At 51.5% G+C, this 15,797-nt stretch overlaps 1 protein-coding gene across 2 annotated transcripts in view; it reads left to right on the top strand.

Moving 5' to 3' along the window:
• Positions 1–15,797, top strand: part of SRGAP3 (SLIT-ROBO Rho GTPase activating protein 3) — a 72,905-nt gene that overhangs the window by 33,797 nt on the left and 23,311 nt on the right. For both annotated transcript variants that reach the window (XM_015641159.3, XM_015641157.3), the window contains exons 3-6: positions 1,704–1,866; positions 7,477–7,539; positions 11,837–12,022; positions 13,355–13,483. In XM_015641159.3, coding sequence (XP_015496645.1) covers positions 1,704–1,866; positions 7,477–7,539; positions 11,837–12,022; positions 13,355–13,483 — 541 coding nt within the window. The remainder of the gene's footprint in view (positions 1–1,703; positions 1,867–7,476; positions 7,540–11,836; positions 12,023–13,354; positions 13,484–15,797) is intronic.

The raw sequence follows: 15,797 nt of genomic DNA, 5'->3' as shown, positions 1-15,797 counted from the left end.
GGGATGTGTGCCCTGTGCCTGTTGGGATGTGTGCCCTGTGCCTGTTGGGATTTGTGCCCTGTGCCCACTGGATTTGTGCCCTGTGCCTGGCACAGGCTGTGCCCCAGGGCCGTGTGGCAGCACCGGTGGCACAGAACCAGGTGCAGGTCCTGGCTGCTCTCCTTGCAGCACCTCAGTCCGAGCTCTCCACCTTCTCCTCCCTGGGCCACAGTGCTCGTCCCTGTCTCTTCTTCTGCCAGCAGTATCTGTGAAAGTCTCTCAGCTGGAATTGTGCCCTTTGTTCCAGATGAAGCTCATGTCGTTCAGTTCAGTGGCCAAAGACTGCAGCTGCTGTTCAGTGCCTTTCACACAGAGCCTGGGCTTTGCCTGCTTGCTGCCCTTCTCCTCACCAGCTCCAGGCTCTTTACAGTCTATTTCTTCCTCTAACCCCTGGTGATTTTTTTTCCTGTTTCAGCTGCAAGAGCAGTGATTTCTGTTGTTACATTACTAAATCCTATTTATTCCATATTACTAAATCCCATTTAATCTGTTTACTCGGTCTCTCCAGTGTGAGGCTTTACTGCTGTCTCACGCCAGGCTCTGCTGCTGATGAGCTGCTGTTCAGATCCTCTCTGTCCTTTTGGCATCTGACTGTTGTGTGTTGGTTGTGTGGTGCTGGGTGCTGCAGTGTGCACCAAGGAGTTGAAGAAATGGGCCAGTAAGGAGCTGTGGTTCAGAGATGGAGCCCACAAAGGTTCAGGGGTGTCTGGCTTCACCCATTAGCTCAGAGCAGTATTAGGGCTCTCCATTGCTTACAGTTCTGGAGGCTGCTGCTGTGCAGTGTCCACAGGAGACAGTGATTTCCACTGTTCTAAAAGACCTGGGCACAAGTGCTGGTGTTGATGGGGTCAGTTTGATTTCAGTGCTTGCTCCTGCTGAGTCCTCGCTGTCCGTTCCACGCCTGGAGACTCCTTTAATACATTTTTTATTTCTAGGCTGCTCCATACCTGCCCCTACCTGGCTCATCTGCACCACTTCCCCAGCTGCTCATGTGTGTCATTATTCTGGTGAGGCTGTGACACTCTCAAGAGTCACAGTCCCTTCAGCTCCTTTGTCCCCATGCAGCCACGTGCAGCGGGCTGTGCCCAGCCCTGGCTCTGGCAATCGCCGCGGTGCCGTGGCTCGCGGTGGCTCCAGCTCCACACACTCATCAGTTTTCTGTCTGTGTGTGCATGCAGAGGTGTCTGCAGTCTTCAGGCTGTCCCCTCCAGCATACCTGAGCGTGTTCATGTTGTGCACAGGTAATGCTGGATGCAGAACCCTTCCATGAGCCCTTTTTAGTGGACTAAACCCAGCAGAGTGTATTGGGTGGCAAAGGGCCCTTCTGCAGTGGAGTCACAGCCCTGTTTGTAGTGCGAGTGGAAAGAATGAACAAAACTCTCTCCCTTTCCAGGGATGTCTCCTCTCCTCTCCTGTGCCATCTTCCAGAACACTCCATTAGGGCAGGGGCTGGCTGGGGGCCCGGTGGGGTACGGGTGTGGCTTGTGTGCCACAGGACATCCCTGTGTGGCAGTGCTGGTACGGCTGGGAGAGATCATTCCCCAGATCCCAGTGACTGTGTGCAGGGGAGAAAGGGGATGTGCTGGCAGCATTCATTTGAAAATGTGTGCCTTTTTGATGTGTTCACCTGACCTATTTGGGTTTTTTTCCCCACAATTCTGTAGGAAAGATCAGCACCTCCTTTCCCCTGTGAACTGCTGGTACCTGGTTCTGACTCAGACCCGTCGGGAGAGCCGAGACCACGCCACCCTGAACGACATCTTCATGAACAATGTCATCGTCCGGCTGTCTCAGATCAGCGAGGATGTCATCAGGCTCTTCAAAAAGGTAACAGCCAGGGCAGCCTTGCTTCATGAGCATCCATCCTGCCACGTTAGTCTAAAATAGAACTGTAAATGTTGCAGAGCAGGTCTTGCAAGGGACCATCACTCAAGCTCTTCCCAGGCAGTATTTCCTGGAGTTTTAAAGAAACTGAGATCTTGACCTGTCAGGTCTAGAGTGTGAGGTGTGTCCTGGTGCTCAAAGTGTCAGTGCCAGAGAAATGAGAGGGAGAAATGTGATGAATTCTTTTGAAGACTCTTTGGGGGACTTCAGAGAACAGGTCAGAACAGGCTTGTTGGGTGGAACCTTGCTCAAGAGCAGGACAGCTAGGAGCAGTTACAAAAGGAGTCAGTGTGGCCTCCTGAAGGGAAGAGTCATGCCTCAGAAATTTGGTGCAGCTATTTCCAGGAGCCCAAGATCTTGTCATTAGCTGGTGCAGGGCCCTGGCTGGAAAGGAGCCTTAGCTGAAGTTCTTGAAGAGCTGTTGAAGAGTAGAGAGGGGTTGTTTTGTGGATCAATGATTAGTTAAAAGACAGGAAAAAAGGGAAGGAGAGTTCCAGTGCAGTTCCTAATAAATTATTTGGAAAAAGCCTGAATAGTAAGATGACAAAATCTGCTGATGATACAGAATTATTAATGATAACCAAATTAAAAAGAAACATCAGAGACTTCTGAGAATCACACAGTCAGGTGGACCAGGACTGTTCATTGAAGGTGAGGAGTGTGGTAAGAGCACAGAGTCCCAGCAGAGGGTAGGCTCAGTGGCTTTGTTTCCATCAGGGCCAGCTGGGGACTGGAGTGAGGAAGCAGGGTGAGCCACAGGGCACCTGCCTCTCCAACAGGAGAACGCTCATAATCAGGGCTTATCTTGAAATTTCAGCCTGACTGGAGAATAAATTTCATGCGGTATTTTTATGGCCAGTTTCCTCTAGTTTATAGAGCTGACCTAGAAATTAAACTGCAAGGTCGGGTTTGTGTTGGCTGATTTGATATGGATACCATCCCTTTTCCTGTTCTCCAGTCCTGCAGAAATGGAGATGTTTGGTATGTGTCGGTTAGTCCAGCTCTGTCTCAAAATGTTCCTCCCATTTGCATTTTGCTCTGAACTGGTTTTTGAGATTTATTTTTAATGTATCCTTCTGCTTTCCCTGCCCATGTCTGTGGATGGTGTGTCTCGTTTGGAAGCACAGAACAAATTCAGCCAGCTTGCAAACAAGGACATGAATTCAGTGTTCTGAGTGTTCTCCCGTTGTATGTCAGTCCTCAGCCAGGACGGGATGTGAGGTATTTCATCCATTCAGCAGAATTATTTCTTTGTGTTTGGTTTTCTGTCACCTCCCCTCATTTTTGAACTTAAATTTCAACCTAAGGCTCAACACTTAAATTGAAATGGTTGCTCTTTGTTTCTCCCTCCTCCATCTGTTGCCAGGAGAGCTGGTGTGACTCTGCAGCCTGTGAGAGCCAGCACCTGCTTTGCATCCGGAGGAACCTTTACAGTTTGTGGGCATCTGTAATTCCACTGTGTTTGTTCCTTGGGCTTACCTGTCCTTGCAAATAATGTTCAGCTAAATCAGAGAAAAAACTTTGTGTCAACGTTTGCCTTCCATGTGGACAGGGAAGCTGCCACTTTGGGGCATATTCAGGGTGTTTATTTTTCTCAACCTATGGCATGCCTTGTCTGAAGGGGTCTGAGGCTGCACTTCCCACTTCACAGCCGGTGCTCAGTGGGCACCTGTGTGGAAACAGGAGCATGCTGGTAAATGGATTTTGAAGATCCAGCCTTGCAGTGTATGAGGCTGCTCAGAGAAGGGATCTTTCACTGTGGTGTCCAGCCTGGCTTTGAGTGTGGTGGGTAAAGTGCTCCAAGCCCCCTCCAGGGGACCAGGCTGCTGGCACCTAACCCGGCTGCAGAAGGGTTAAAGCACCCACAGTCGTGGTTCAGCTGCTGGGTGTGCTGGAAATTGCTCTTTGATGGTAAATTAGGGTAACGTTTTTTTCCAGAAATGTCACTTCTAATTCTTCCCATCTAGAGTTTATTAATGGGCTGTGACATGCTGTGGGGACATAAGGAACCGGGAGGTTTTGTGTTTCCTGCCTTCATTATGTAAATGTAAACAGTCCCGGGGAAGCGGCAGCGAGGGCTGGAGGGGTTCAGGAGGAGCAGTGGCTCAGCAAGTGCTGATCTGCCTGGAAAGATGTGGGGTGCTGAGCTGGGGTGCCAGGCTGCTCCCTCGGCTTCCCTGGGTGAGCCTGGCAGCACTGGGGTCACCCATCACCGAGTGGGGCACTGCTCTTGGTTCCTCCCCACCCGTGTCCTTTCCCCCGCTGGCCGGCAGCTCCAACGCCTCCTCTCGTGTCCGGCTGGGAACCTTTCCAGCCCAGACCAGCCTGTGCCTCTCTGAGGGAGCAGGAGAAGAAAATTCAGTTGGGCAAATTTCCCTGGAGCTTGCAGCGTGAGTCACGTTCCCCATGCGGGAGGAGACGATCGAGGCGAGCGTGTTGCCGTTGCTAATAGGCAGCAGTAAGTGGAGATGCTGAGATGAGTCCCTGCGGGGATCTGGCTCTCTCTGCTCTCAGGGTGGGTCTGACACCATGAAACCTCACAGTGTGTCCTGGCAGCCTCAAACCCAGCGTGAGGGACCCGTTGCCAGGCAGGTGTGTGCTCCACTCTCACCTTCTGCTGGGGAGAAGGAAGTTCGATGCTTCTTCCAGGTATGGGATACAGGAAATGACACATTTGAAACAGAGCATTGCTATGTCCAAAATGAGGGTGCTGGGTTATTCCCCAGTGTGGGATTCATTATGTGCTGTGACAGTGAATTTAATTGCAGCCTGTCCTGCATTGTCCTGGGTGGAGGTTGGATGAAGAAGTGGTGTCTGGATGGGAGCTCTTGTCTTTGCTCTAGAATAAGTGCTCTCTGTTGCTGTCATCCCTGCTCCTGCTTCCCCATACTTTGTCAGCAGTGGCAGGAATTTTAATAAATTGCTAACTTGAAGCCATTGGTGTCTCAGTGAGCAACTACGAGTTTTAGGAGGAATGTGAGGCATAAAGGAAACAGCTTTATTGTGGTTTGGGTTTTGTGGATTGTCCCAGGGAACAGGAATGATGTTTTGGTGTTGTCCCCTATAAGCACACAAATATAATTTCTCCACTGGGGAAAGGGAAGGCAGCAGGTTGGGAGGAGAGGCAAATCCTTCAGCTGCTCGCTTGTCTCTGCTTGAAAGAGGCTTCATCATCCTCACTCTGGGCACTCATTGCCCTCTGGGATGCTGGGAGACTCCAAACACACTGCAGAGCCTTTGGCTCCCTGCAGCAGGGGGCCATGTGTTGGGTTGTGGTTTCTGTAAGCAAATGACTCTTTATCTGTGCTCCCCACCTGTGGTTGCCTGTGCAGGTGTAGCTCATGGAACAACACACTGAGCCAGTTTGTGTTGCTCTATTTTGGAGTCTAAAATTGGGTTTGAAAATTACAGCTTTGTGGCCTTGCCCTGCATGGGGCAGGAAATCCAGGGCAAAGCAGGAGCTGCAGCTCAGCCTGGGCCGTGGCTTCTGCCACCAGCCTGTCCTGTCCTCCTCCCCAGGCTCTTGGGAAGCCTTGGTCTGGGGAGTGGCCTGTGACTGTGTGTCACTGGGCTCCTGCAGGATGTGGGCTCCAAGCCCCCTCTTTGTACACCTTGACTGTAATAACTCAAATTAGAATCACAGAATTGTTCAGGTTGTAAAAGCTCTCTGAGACCATCAAGTCCAACCCTTCCTCTAGCACTGCCAAGGCCACCACTAACCCATGTCCCCACATCCACACAGCTTTTAAATCCCTCCAGGAGCAAAGAAGAAATTTTTCCTAATATTCAAGCTAAACCTCCCTGGCACAACTTGGGGCTGTTTCCTCTTGTCCTGTCCCTTATTCCCTGGCTGCACCGTCCTGTCAGGGAGTTGTAGAGATTGAGAAGGTCCCCAGATGTCTTTGGGCTGTGTCTGGGGGGATACACACCTATCATGGCTCTGCTGGGAATTAGCAAGCCCCAGTGAGATTCTTGAGAGCAATGATGACCATTAGTGTGGGTGGGCAGGGGACAGGGGTCCAGTCCAGATGAGGGTTCCTGGTGGCCCTGGGCCTCAAGTGAACACCTTCTGGTCACTGGCATCAGCCATGGGAGTGGGACCAGTGTGCACCAGTCGGGGCTCTGGGGATGGACTGTCCTGGGTGCCCTGACACTAACTCACAGACACACTGTGGTTGCTGGGTGGGACTTTCACCCTTCAGACTCCTTGTTTCAGGCTTTGCTTTAAGTCTAGCTTCTAATAATCTAGATGAAACTTTCCACGTAGGTTGTCCCATTGGCTGGAATTAGAGGACCTTTCTGTGTCGAGGGCTTCTCTCATCACCCAGCCCGATGGAATGTTGTTTTCCCTGCCCACGTGCACAAAACTTCCTGGAGTTATTTGAGGAAATCTGGAAGAAACTGCTCAGTTTTGTTTTGGTTTGGTTTAGGGGAGGGAGGAGGGGGGTGTCTAAACTTAGTTTAAACACATCTTCAAGCTATAATAAGTATTTTCTGGCCAAGAAGATTCCACGGAGAGATTTGTGGTGTAATTACAGGGAGGCAGGAAAGCAGAGCGAGCACATCCCAGCACCTCCAGCTGCTGGCTTCCAGCAGAGTTGGTTTGATCTGCAGCCAAGCTCCAGTGTTGGGCAGCTCCCCGTGCTGTGGCCTCGGTGTGAAGGGCTGTGTCCATGCTCTAGGAGCCTGTGACTGCATCTGCCCCGTCCTGCCTGGCAAGGAAAGGGAAAACACAGGCTGATAATGGGATTTCAGCAGACAGGAGAATGCCAGGAGTTCCTCACTGGCAGCGAGTGTCTCCTCAGCTGGCTGAACTTTGCCTGCTGCTGTTGTGAAATTGGAAACTTTATTATATAACTGTGGTGTGGCTATTTTGTAGTGTCCTTTTTCAGAGACACTTTGGTTCACTCGGGTCAGAACAGTGAAAATGAGCTACTGAGGAGAAGCTGGGAGGCTGGGCCATGGCCAAGGGAAACATAAACCTGGGGTGCCAGTGCTGGGGAGCTCTGATAATGTCTGCTCTGAAATACCAGCACTGGCTGGAAATGGCAGATGTGTTTAATCACAGAGCAGCAGAGTGTTCAGATCAAGACAGATTGACAGGTGATGCTGTGGGGCTGCAGAGTGCCAGTCTAGGGAACTGCAGACCCACAAATGGCTGTGTGCACCCTGCCAGTCTCAAAGTGAGTCTCTGCCAGTCCCCAAACTGGGGAGAATGTTGTATGTTATACCCAAGAGGGGAGTTGACTGTGGGCTGGGAATGAGTTCTACCAGTCGAAGGGAAAAGCAGTATTGCCTTTAATTTTAGATTCATCTGTTTTGCAGGATAAATAAGTTAAATTATGTGAAATTCCTCCTTATGGTCTCAGAAACTGAGGTTGGGTGATCCATGGGCAAACATCAACCTCAAATGAATACGAAGCAGTTCTGAAACTGCATGAGATTTTGCTGCACTGTGTATTCATGCTTATGATTCCTCTGAAATGTATTTTCATTTCAGAACTGTGAGTTTTGAGCAAAACAGTCTCACCTCCTCTCGTTTTTGTCTTGCAGAGCAAGGAGATTGGCCTCCAGATGCATGAAGAGCTCCTGAAAGTCACCAATGAGCTCTACACGGTGAGTGAAGAGCCGATGCCACCATTCCCCGGCAGCGTGGGGAGCAGGGGCCTTTGGCAGAGCACATCTGAGGAGGCTCTGTCCTGGCCATCCTGCTGCTGCATGGCCATTCCTTCCCCTGACATCCTCTGGGAGAGGCTCTCCCTGCTGGCAGTGCTGGATTTCCCAGCAGCCCGAGGCCAAGGGCTGGCTCAGCTGCTTCCCTGGAGCTGGGCTGGGAATGGTGAGGATGTTTGGGTGTGATCCAGGTGTGATCCCAGGCTCTGCAGTGCTCTCACCTGCCAGGGCTCCAGCACCACTTCACCTTCTGGCCCTGCTCAGCCCCTGGGCTGGTGATTTCCAGTGGCTCTGAGCTGGCTGTGCTTGTTTGTTGGACACCTCCCTGCTCCTGTGAGCCTGGGGGGATGGCTGAACATGAACATTTCCCTTCTGCTGGGGAATGCAGAAAGCTTCTGGCTCATAGAGGCTCTGCTCTTGTGCCCCAAGGAGCTCTTGGGCTGCAGAGCTGTCTGTGCCTCCCAGTGAGGTCATGTGCTGTTAGTTAGGACATGGCTCTTCAAGCAGGTTCTCATAGCAGGGTAGTAAAAGTCTTTGTGTTGCTTCTGCCTCTTGCCCTGGAGCACTTGCTTTCTTAAAAAATTTATTTTATTTGTGGTTTAGGAGCAACAAAACCGTATAAAGTCTGCCTTTTGTTGGAAAATTGAGATAATGTATTTGCTTTCTTTGGTTGTATCTGTAACTGGTACATAAATAATACTGCAGTAGGTTTATTCCTAAACAATCATTCCATTTCATCTTTTTGAAAAACAGGCCTAAACAACAGAGCATGAATGATTGTATTTGAAATTTCTGCCATAAATCTCCTGTTAACAGGTTTGTTCCCACATTGGCTGTTGAAGGATTTGATTGTTGTGAGACCTGCAGTGTGGGTGGACAGCAGATCAGATTAAAAAGCCTGTGTGAGATTTGGGAGTGTGTTGTTGGTAGTTGAATGTCACAAGCTGTGTTAGGGGTGGTGACTATTTAAGATTAATTACAGCAGCAGCATGACAGATGCAAAGCAAGGGAAGACTCACAAGGGCTGCCCTGGATAGCTGTGGACCTGTGTGCTCTGAAGCCAGGCAGTGACAGCCCCGTCCCCGAGGGACACGCTGGGGTCCCAGGTGCGAGCGGTGGCCGGGGAGGAGCACAGAGGGCGATTCTGCTCATCCTCACAGGAGCTGAGATTCTCCCACTCACTGCTTTGCTCCGAGTGCTGAGCAGAATGGGCTTGAATGGTGAAACTGGAGCAGCTGTGTGTTTGTGTTCAGCCTTGCTGCTGAGATAACAAACTGGCTGTGTCACCCAGGCAGGAAGGAGCAGGGAAGGGACATGCTGGCTTCAACAGCACGGAGAAAAAGCCTGTGGGGCAGTCAGGGTCACCTCACATCTGCTGGGTGCCAGCAGCTCCTGCTGCTCAGAGTTCTGTCCTTGAGCCATCAGGTGAAAGGGGCCCAGCTGTCCCCTGGCTTGGGGGTGCTGGGGTGGCTGGGGACACCTTTGGGGCTGAGCTGCTGTTGGTGAGTTCTCTGCAGCACCTTGGGTGCCCACAGGCAGCACGGCAGCTGTGGCTGCTGACAAAAACAGACACGGGAAAAGGGCCTGGCTCTCAGGACACCAGGCTGCTGCCTCCTGAGAAATGTCCCTTGTCTGCTGTCAGCACAGGGCCTCTACCCACAGCTCATCCGTGCCCTGCAAGGCTGCTCTTTAAGCCTCTCTGAGGGGAATTCTGTGCACTGGGCAGAAACTACAATTTTTTACAGGCTTCTCAGGCATTCTCTGTCTCAAACTTAAGCCAAAACAACCACATTGATTTTAACTCAGCCTTGTTGCTGTTCTGGTGCCAGTCACCCTGTGGACTCTGCATGGAGAGAACCAAAGCCACACTGATTTTCATCAAAACGGAAGCGGATGACTTTCATTCTGAAGTGGAGATGCTTGTGAATGGTTTTGTGCAGAAATAGTTCAGCTGTGAATTAAAACCAGCTTCGTTCCTTTGGTCCCTCCTCATGGATTCCAGCAGAGAGGTGCCACTTGGAGCTGCTAAAGGCAGAAGGCTGGGGGGGCTAAGCCTGTACCTGTCACAGTCACCCCATTTCTGCTCTCCCTGGGTCAGAACCTTGGGCATGAGCTGTTGAGGAGAACAAAGCCCTTGTAGCTGGAGACTGCCAGCAGTGCCATTTATGGCCAGTATTTTGGCAACAGCCTTTATCCAGAACATGTAATTAATATGGAAAACACAACTCGTGTTGTTAAATAACTAATGAACATTGGAACATATTTTTCCTCCTTCGCTGCAGCTAATTAACTGATTTGCAGGAAAGCTCCCCAGGACGCAGCTGTGGCAGTTTGTCTTTGTGTCACAGCATTGCAAGCCAGGGCCAGCGTGGTTTGATTGCAGGCAGCGAGATGGCACGAGGGAATTGCAGATCAGGGGCTGATTGCTGCAGTGCAGGTTGGCCCCGGCCAGAATCAAGGCAGATATTAAACAGAAATATCCTCTGAATTTCCAATAGTGAGCTTTGTGGCAGGGCAGCTGGTGAGGAACACTGTGAGCTGTTTAAGGTGTCTGTTTTGGTTGGGTAACTGTCCCATAACCTTTGGATTTCACAAAAAACCTGCAACTTGGACCCCTCTTACTCATTGGGCTTCTCTGTCATGTTGTGTCAGGGTCTCTGTGAGTGCTGCAGAAACCTTTCCTCTCACTGCCTGAAGCCCTGATACACAGCACTTGGCTTTTTCACTTCCCTCTGGGTGTTTCACAAAAATATCTAGATGGTGAGGATGAGGAGGGCTCAGTGAAACCCTCCGGTCTCTCTCTTTAAGAAAATCCCAGGAATTGTCTGGTTTATTATTATCTGTTTCTGTGACATTCACTGCAGAAAAGGCAGTTTGAAATATGTGGCTGGGATCTGTGTTAAGAATTTGCAGGGTTTGGAAACGCAGCAGCTCAGGGCCAAGGTAGGAGCCTTTGCTCACTGTCCCTTGGCTGTGCCTGCAGTGGGATCTCCCTGCAGGGGAGGTTTGAGGTTTGTGCTGGGATGCGGTGCTGGGAGCCTGCTTCAGCTGAGGGTTGTGCTTGGCAGGAGGAGGGATCATGTGGCTCAGCCTGACCTGCTCCAAGTCACACTCCTGGCTCCTGCTGACAGCCACAGCTGAGCAAAACTGTGTTTTCTTCTCTAAGCCGTATGTAAAAATCCCTGCATGTGCGGGTTCCTGCTCTGTTTTAACCCTTGGGCCTCAGGCAGCCCAGCCCATCCCAGCTCATCCTAGAGTGTCCCAGCCCATCCCAGAGTGTCCCAGCCCATCCCAGAGTGTTCCAGCCCATCCCAGAGTGTCCCAGAGTGTCCCAGCCCATCCCAGAGTGTCCCAGAGTGTCCCAGCTCATCCCAGCTCGCCCCAGAGTGTCCCAGCCCTGCTGAGGCTGATTGCACTGAGCAGTTGGGCACTGTGGCTGTGTCAAGGCAATGTGAAATAAACCATCCACATCCCAGGGGGAGGTGATAGAAGGGGACAGTGTGACTAAAGGCATAAAGAGAGAGGAGCAGATGTGTCCCTCTTGCCAGCTCTGTTAAAGTGATCCAGTGTGCCCTTTGGGCTTCTGTTTCTGAAAGGGAAGGTTGTGGTGGAATTTTGCCTGTAGAGTGTTCCAGGATCAGCATCACCCCTCCTGGATGTGGAATGTGAAGGACAAGGTGCTGCTGCACCTATCCTGGTGTCCTGCTGGCAGCAGCAAGGGGAGGATGAGATGGTGACAGGAGACAAACCCCATTTCTGCCTGGGAATTGCAGCTCCTCCACTTCTGGATGGTTCTGCTGTCTGGGTGGCAGAGCAAGGGCTGTCTGATGGCTTAGCAAGTCCAAGAGTAGGGACAGAGGGGTTAGGTCAAAACGGAGTTCAGAGTGACTGTGGCCTCCCTCACAGTCACTGCTCATGGGGAGCCTTTTCCCAACTGCAGAGCTCGGAGGTTGTTCCTTATTTCCCTGCTGGTGGGTGCTCTTTGGCTCTTTGGCTGCAGATGTGTGCTGGCTCATGTCCCCACGGTGGGACTGAGTGGCATCACAGTTCTAGACCATCCTGGAGCCTCTAGAAGTAGGATTGTGATAGGGATTAATCTCTCAAGCTTTCCTCCCTACTTTGTTCCTTAATGGCACTGTGGCCTCCACGGCCCCTCTGCCCTGGCCAGGGCTGCTGGCTTGTCCTGCTCTGGTGCCTGTGTGATCGTGGGCAGGTGGCTCATGGCCTCCTGTGTCTGCAGGTGATGAAGACCTACCACATGTACCATGCAGAGAGCATCAGTGCCGAGAGCAAGCTGAAGGAGGCGGAGAAGCAGGAAGAAAAGCAGTTCAACAAGTCAGGGGACATCAGTGTGAACCTGCTGCGACACGAGGACCGGCCTCAGCGGCGCAGCTCCGTCAAGAAGATTGAGAAGATGAAGGAGAAGGTGGGTGAGAGGGGAGGAGGAGGGAGCTGGGCTGGGGCTCTGCAGGCAGCTGGGGTTGGATTCAGCCTCGTCTTTGTGAGGCCATTCCTGGATCTCTGGGAAGGGCTCAGGAAGGCCGGTGTCTCGTGTGTGTGTTCTGCTGGATGGCAGCCTAAGGAGGCCATCACAAGTGTCTTCCCTGCTCCTGGCTGTGGAGAAGGGCCAGGACCAGCGTCTAGAGAAGGTTTGACTCAGAGTCAGGGTGGCATGACAGGGATGGGCAGTGCAGCCCTGCACGGGGTGATGGACCTGCACAGGAGCCACGTGGCACTTTCCTGGCTGGCTGGCTGGAGGGAGAGCTGAGACAGGCAGCTGGAGGGACTTGGGGGCAATGGTTTCTGGAGGACAGGACTGGAAGGGATGGTGGGAGCTGCTTCTCCACCAGCAGCTCAGGCCACGGGGTGCTGGGGCCTGGCTGTGCCAGGGGCCCCTGAGGCTGTGCTGAGGAGGGAAGGCACCAGGGTGTCCAGCTTGGCGTGGTGGTGCTGCTGGTCTGGACACCAGACCCTGCTCCAGGAGACTGGGACATGTCTGTTCCTGCTGGCAGAAGAATAGTTGGATCTGTAAAATACCAGTGTTCCTCCTCTGTAGACTGTCTGGGAGTGAGAGTGCAGGATTCAGGTGGATTTGCTAGGCAAAACCCTTTGCGCCATCTCAGCCTCAGCAAATCACCCTGGCCTCAGGATCTCTACAAGTTTTTGTGTTAATTTTGGAGAAAAGGAGATAGCTTTCCCAGCCAGGACACATCTGCTCACTGGCTCATGCAGTCCTGGGGCATTTCTAGCAGTGAACTTCTTGAAAGGGTTAATCTTTTGATTCAGCCATCAGAGCAGGGATCTGCCTGAGCAGATGTCCCAGGTCTGGAGCACATCTGCTTTCCTACAGTTTTGAATTCTGGGTCCTGTTCTGAATTGTGTAGCTTGGGCCTCTGGGCCAGATTCCACTTTCATACAGCTGCACACATCTGGAGCAAGTCCAAACATATGTCAGCATTTCCAGGGGGAAAATTTGGCCCTCTGGTTTTGACTGATGCCAAAATCCCCAGCAGCAGCTGTGCTCAGGGGCTCCAAGTACCTCTGAGCAGGATGCACTCACCATGGCTGGCTGACAGTGTGAGGGGTGTTCAGATGGGATCTCCTCCACCCTGGCAAGGTCCCTGTTTTCATACCAGATACAAGTTTCACTAATTACCTCATCACACCCAGGCTACAGGGTGCTGTGGGGCTCTGTGGCAGGAGAAACGGTGCCAGTACCATCCTGTTTGTGCTCTGACACTCCATTCTGCTTTTTCAGAGACAAGCCAAGTATTCTGAAAACAAGCTGAAGTGTACAAAAGCCAGGAATGACTACCTGCTGAACCTGGCAGCCACCAACGCAGCCGTCAGCAAATACTACATCCACGATGTCTCCGACCTCATCGACGTGAGTCCCTCCCCTGTGCCCATCCAGCCTGCCTCAGCTCTTAATTGCTCTCCTGTGTGCTGGGGAAGGGGTGTCTGGGGGCTTCAGGACAGTCCTAACTGGGGCTGAACGTGTCCTGTGAATTGCATTTGCCTTGGGGTGAGCCAGGTGAGACTGAGGTTTCTCGGCCCGTTGGTTACTCTGTGTCTGAGACAGAGAAATCCTTCCTAAGGTCAGACACAGCCTTGGTTTTGGTGCTGAAGCAGAGGGGGTTTTTTCTTTCTACTGCTCGGTGCCTTTGGTGGCAATTCAGCACCCGTGGCAGTGCTGTCCTGGCTGGGGAGGGCACCTTGGGGTCTGTCCCACTGCTCCTCAAAGGGAATAACCTCAGGGCAGGAACTGCTGGAGGCAGGGTCATGGCAAGGACAGGGACTGAGCACTGGTGACTCCTACAAACTGCTTGGAGATGATTCAAGCAAGGGATTTACCCAGAGAAGGGATTTCTGCTTCTTCCTTTAACAGGCATCCCACAGCGTGTAGATTGCACAGTACAGTTTCTTCCTGCTGGAGTTGCCTCAGTGAATGCATAAGTAGCTGAGCTTGAAGCACTGAGTTACCATCATTACCTAAATGTACCATTTAAAAAACTGCTTGAGTATTTACCTCCTTTCCTAGCCCATTAGCATGTAGTTACACTTCTGAGAATTAATTAAAGTCTGATGCAAAACCCCTGATGACTTCAAGATTTTGATATATGATAAAATACTCTTCATTATGTCCCTTTTGTTCTCTTTATTATTGAAGATGTGTTAAAAAACAAGTAAGTTGATAGTGGAGACATTTGAATGGCAAGGTGTGAGAACACCTTGATTTATCTGCAGGCTTTCTGCTTTTGTGGTGTATATTCTCTCTTTCATTTAATTACTTTTTAAGCAAGAATGACTTACTTTTGTGGAGTTTTTTGAACTTTGATTTTCTGGAGAATTGCTGAGTTCCATTTTAATTCTGTCTCTTTATATTATTCTTCTCAACTTTTATTTCCTCACTGGCACTTCCACTGGAGTCAGCAGATGGCATTTCTCCTGCACTCCAGGAATCCCTTCAGGGACTTTTCACTAAAGCATCTTTAACATGGAGCAAAGAAATTTCCCCAATTATAAATTCTGTTCACCAGAGAAACAAAATACTGGATGTGTGAGCTGAGCACAGGTGTCCTATATATTTTTATATATATATATATATATATATATGTCCTGAAAGGGAGAGGAGTTTATCTGAGCAGGCTTTTTTACAAGTTGGGTGTGTTTTGCAAGGGTGAGACAAGACGGGCTTCAGCAGCTCCAGAAGAAAGGGATCCAGGGCATGGGATGCCAGTGGTGCTGGGAGGGGTCTGTGCAGGGCAGCTGAGTCCATGGAGGGAGTGGGTGAGAAGGGGCTCAGGGGGAGCAGAGCCCGGGGCAGCTCCAGGGCTGCTCTCCCGTGGCTCCTGCCGGCTCCTGCACCCTCCAGGGAGCGGTGAGGGATGCACCAGGCTGGCTCTGGGGTGTGGAGAGGCGAGGGGCTCGCACACCCTCCATCTCCAGCACAAACAGCCACGTGTGACTGCTGATTTCACACAGATGCAAACAGGACGCCGCAGCAGCCAATTTACCGGCGTTTCCCCCGAATCCCAGCTGCCCTGGTGCCATCTCTTAGGCACAGCCTGGACATCACTTGCTCCCTGGGCATCCCTGCAGAGCAGTGGCTGGTGACAAAGCCGTGCTGGCCTCCTGCCCTGGCGAGGCAGAGGGCCCAGCTGCTCTGTGAGGGTGGGAGATCTCCAGGGCTGTGGCTTAAGGAGCGCTGGAAAGCCCAGCAGAGGAGCCGTGAAGGGGCACAGCACCGGCTGCCCCTCTGTCTCCAGTGGCCTTGTTGTTTCCTCCTAGAAAGGAAGGGAGGAATATAGAGGCAGATCAAATCAGCCTTGGTCTGGCATGGGGCTCCTCCTTGGATGACACGTGTGTCAGTTTAAATGCCTGGGCCTGGCTCATTTCTGTCATTAACTGTGTGACCAACTTAATCTTTTTGTCCATGTATGCGAAGAGGAGATAAAGCTCCTTATCCATCCCTCTGGAGTTCTGTGGGAAATGGCTGCAAGACAGTTTGAAGTGGTCACATGAAAGATATCACTGGATTCAGTAGAGAAAATGGAACAGTCGGTGTCCATACGAACCGATCTGCCAAAACGTGTGCAGCCTCCTCTGAGTCCTGGAGCAGCAACTTGCTTCCCTTCAGATTAGTGTTTGCTGTATCTGAGCCAAACAAGCCAGGAAAGGAGGGGAACTCTGAGGAAATT

The sequence above is a fragment of the Parus major genome, chromosome 12 (genome assembly GCF_001522545.3).
Source record: "Parus major isolate Abel chromosome 12, Parus_major1.1, whole genome shotgun sequence".
NCBI lineage: Eukaryota > Metazoa > Chordata > Aves > Passeriformes > Paridae > Parus > Parus major.
The sequence above is the reverse complement of the archived record's forward strand: the minus strand, read 5'-3'. Positions and strand labels throughout refer to the sequence as shown.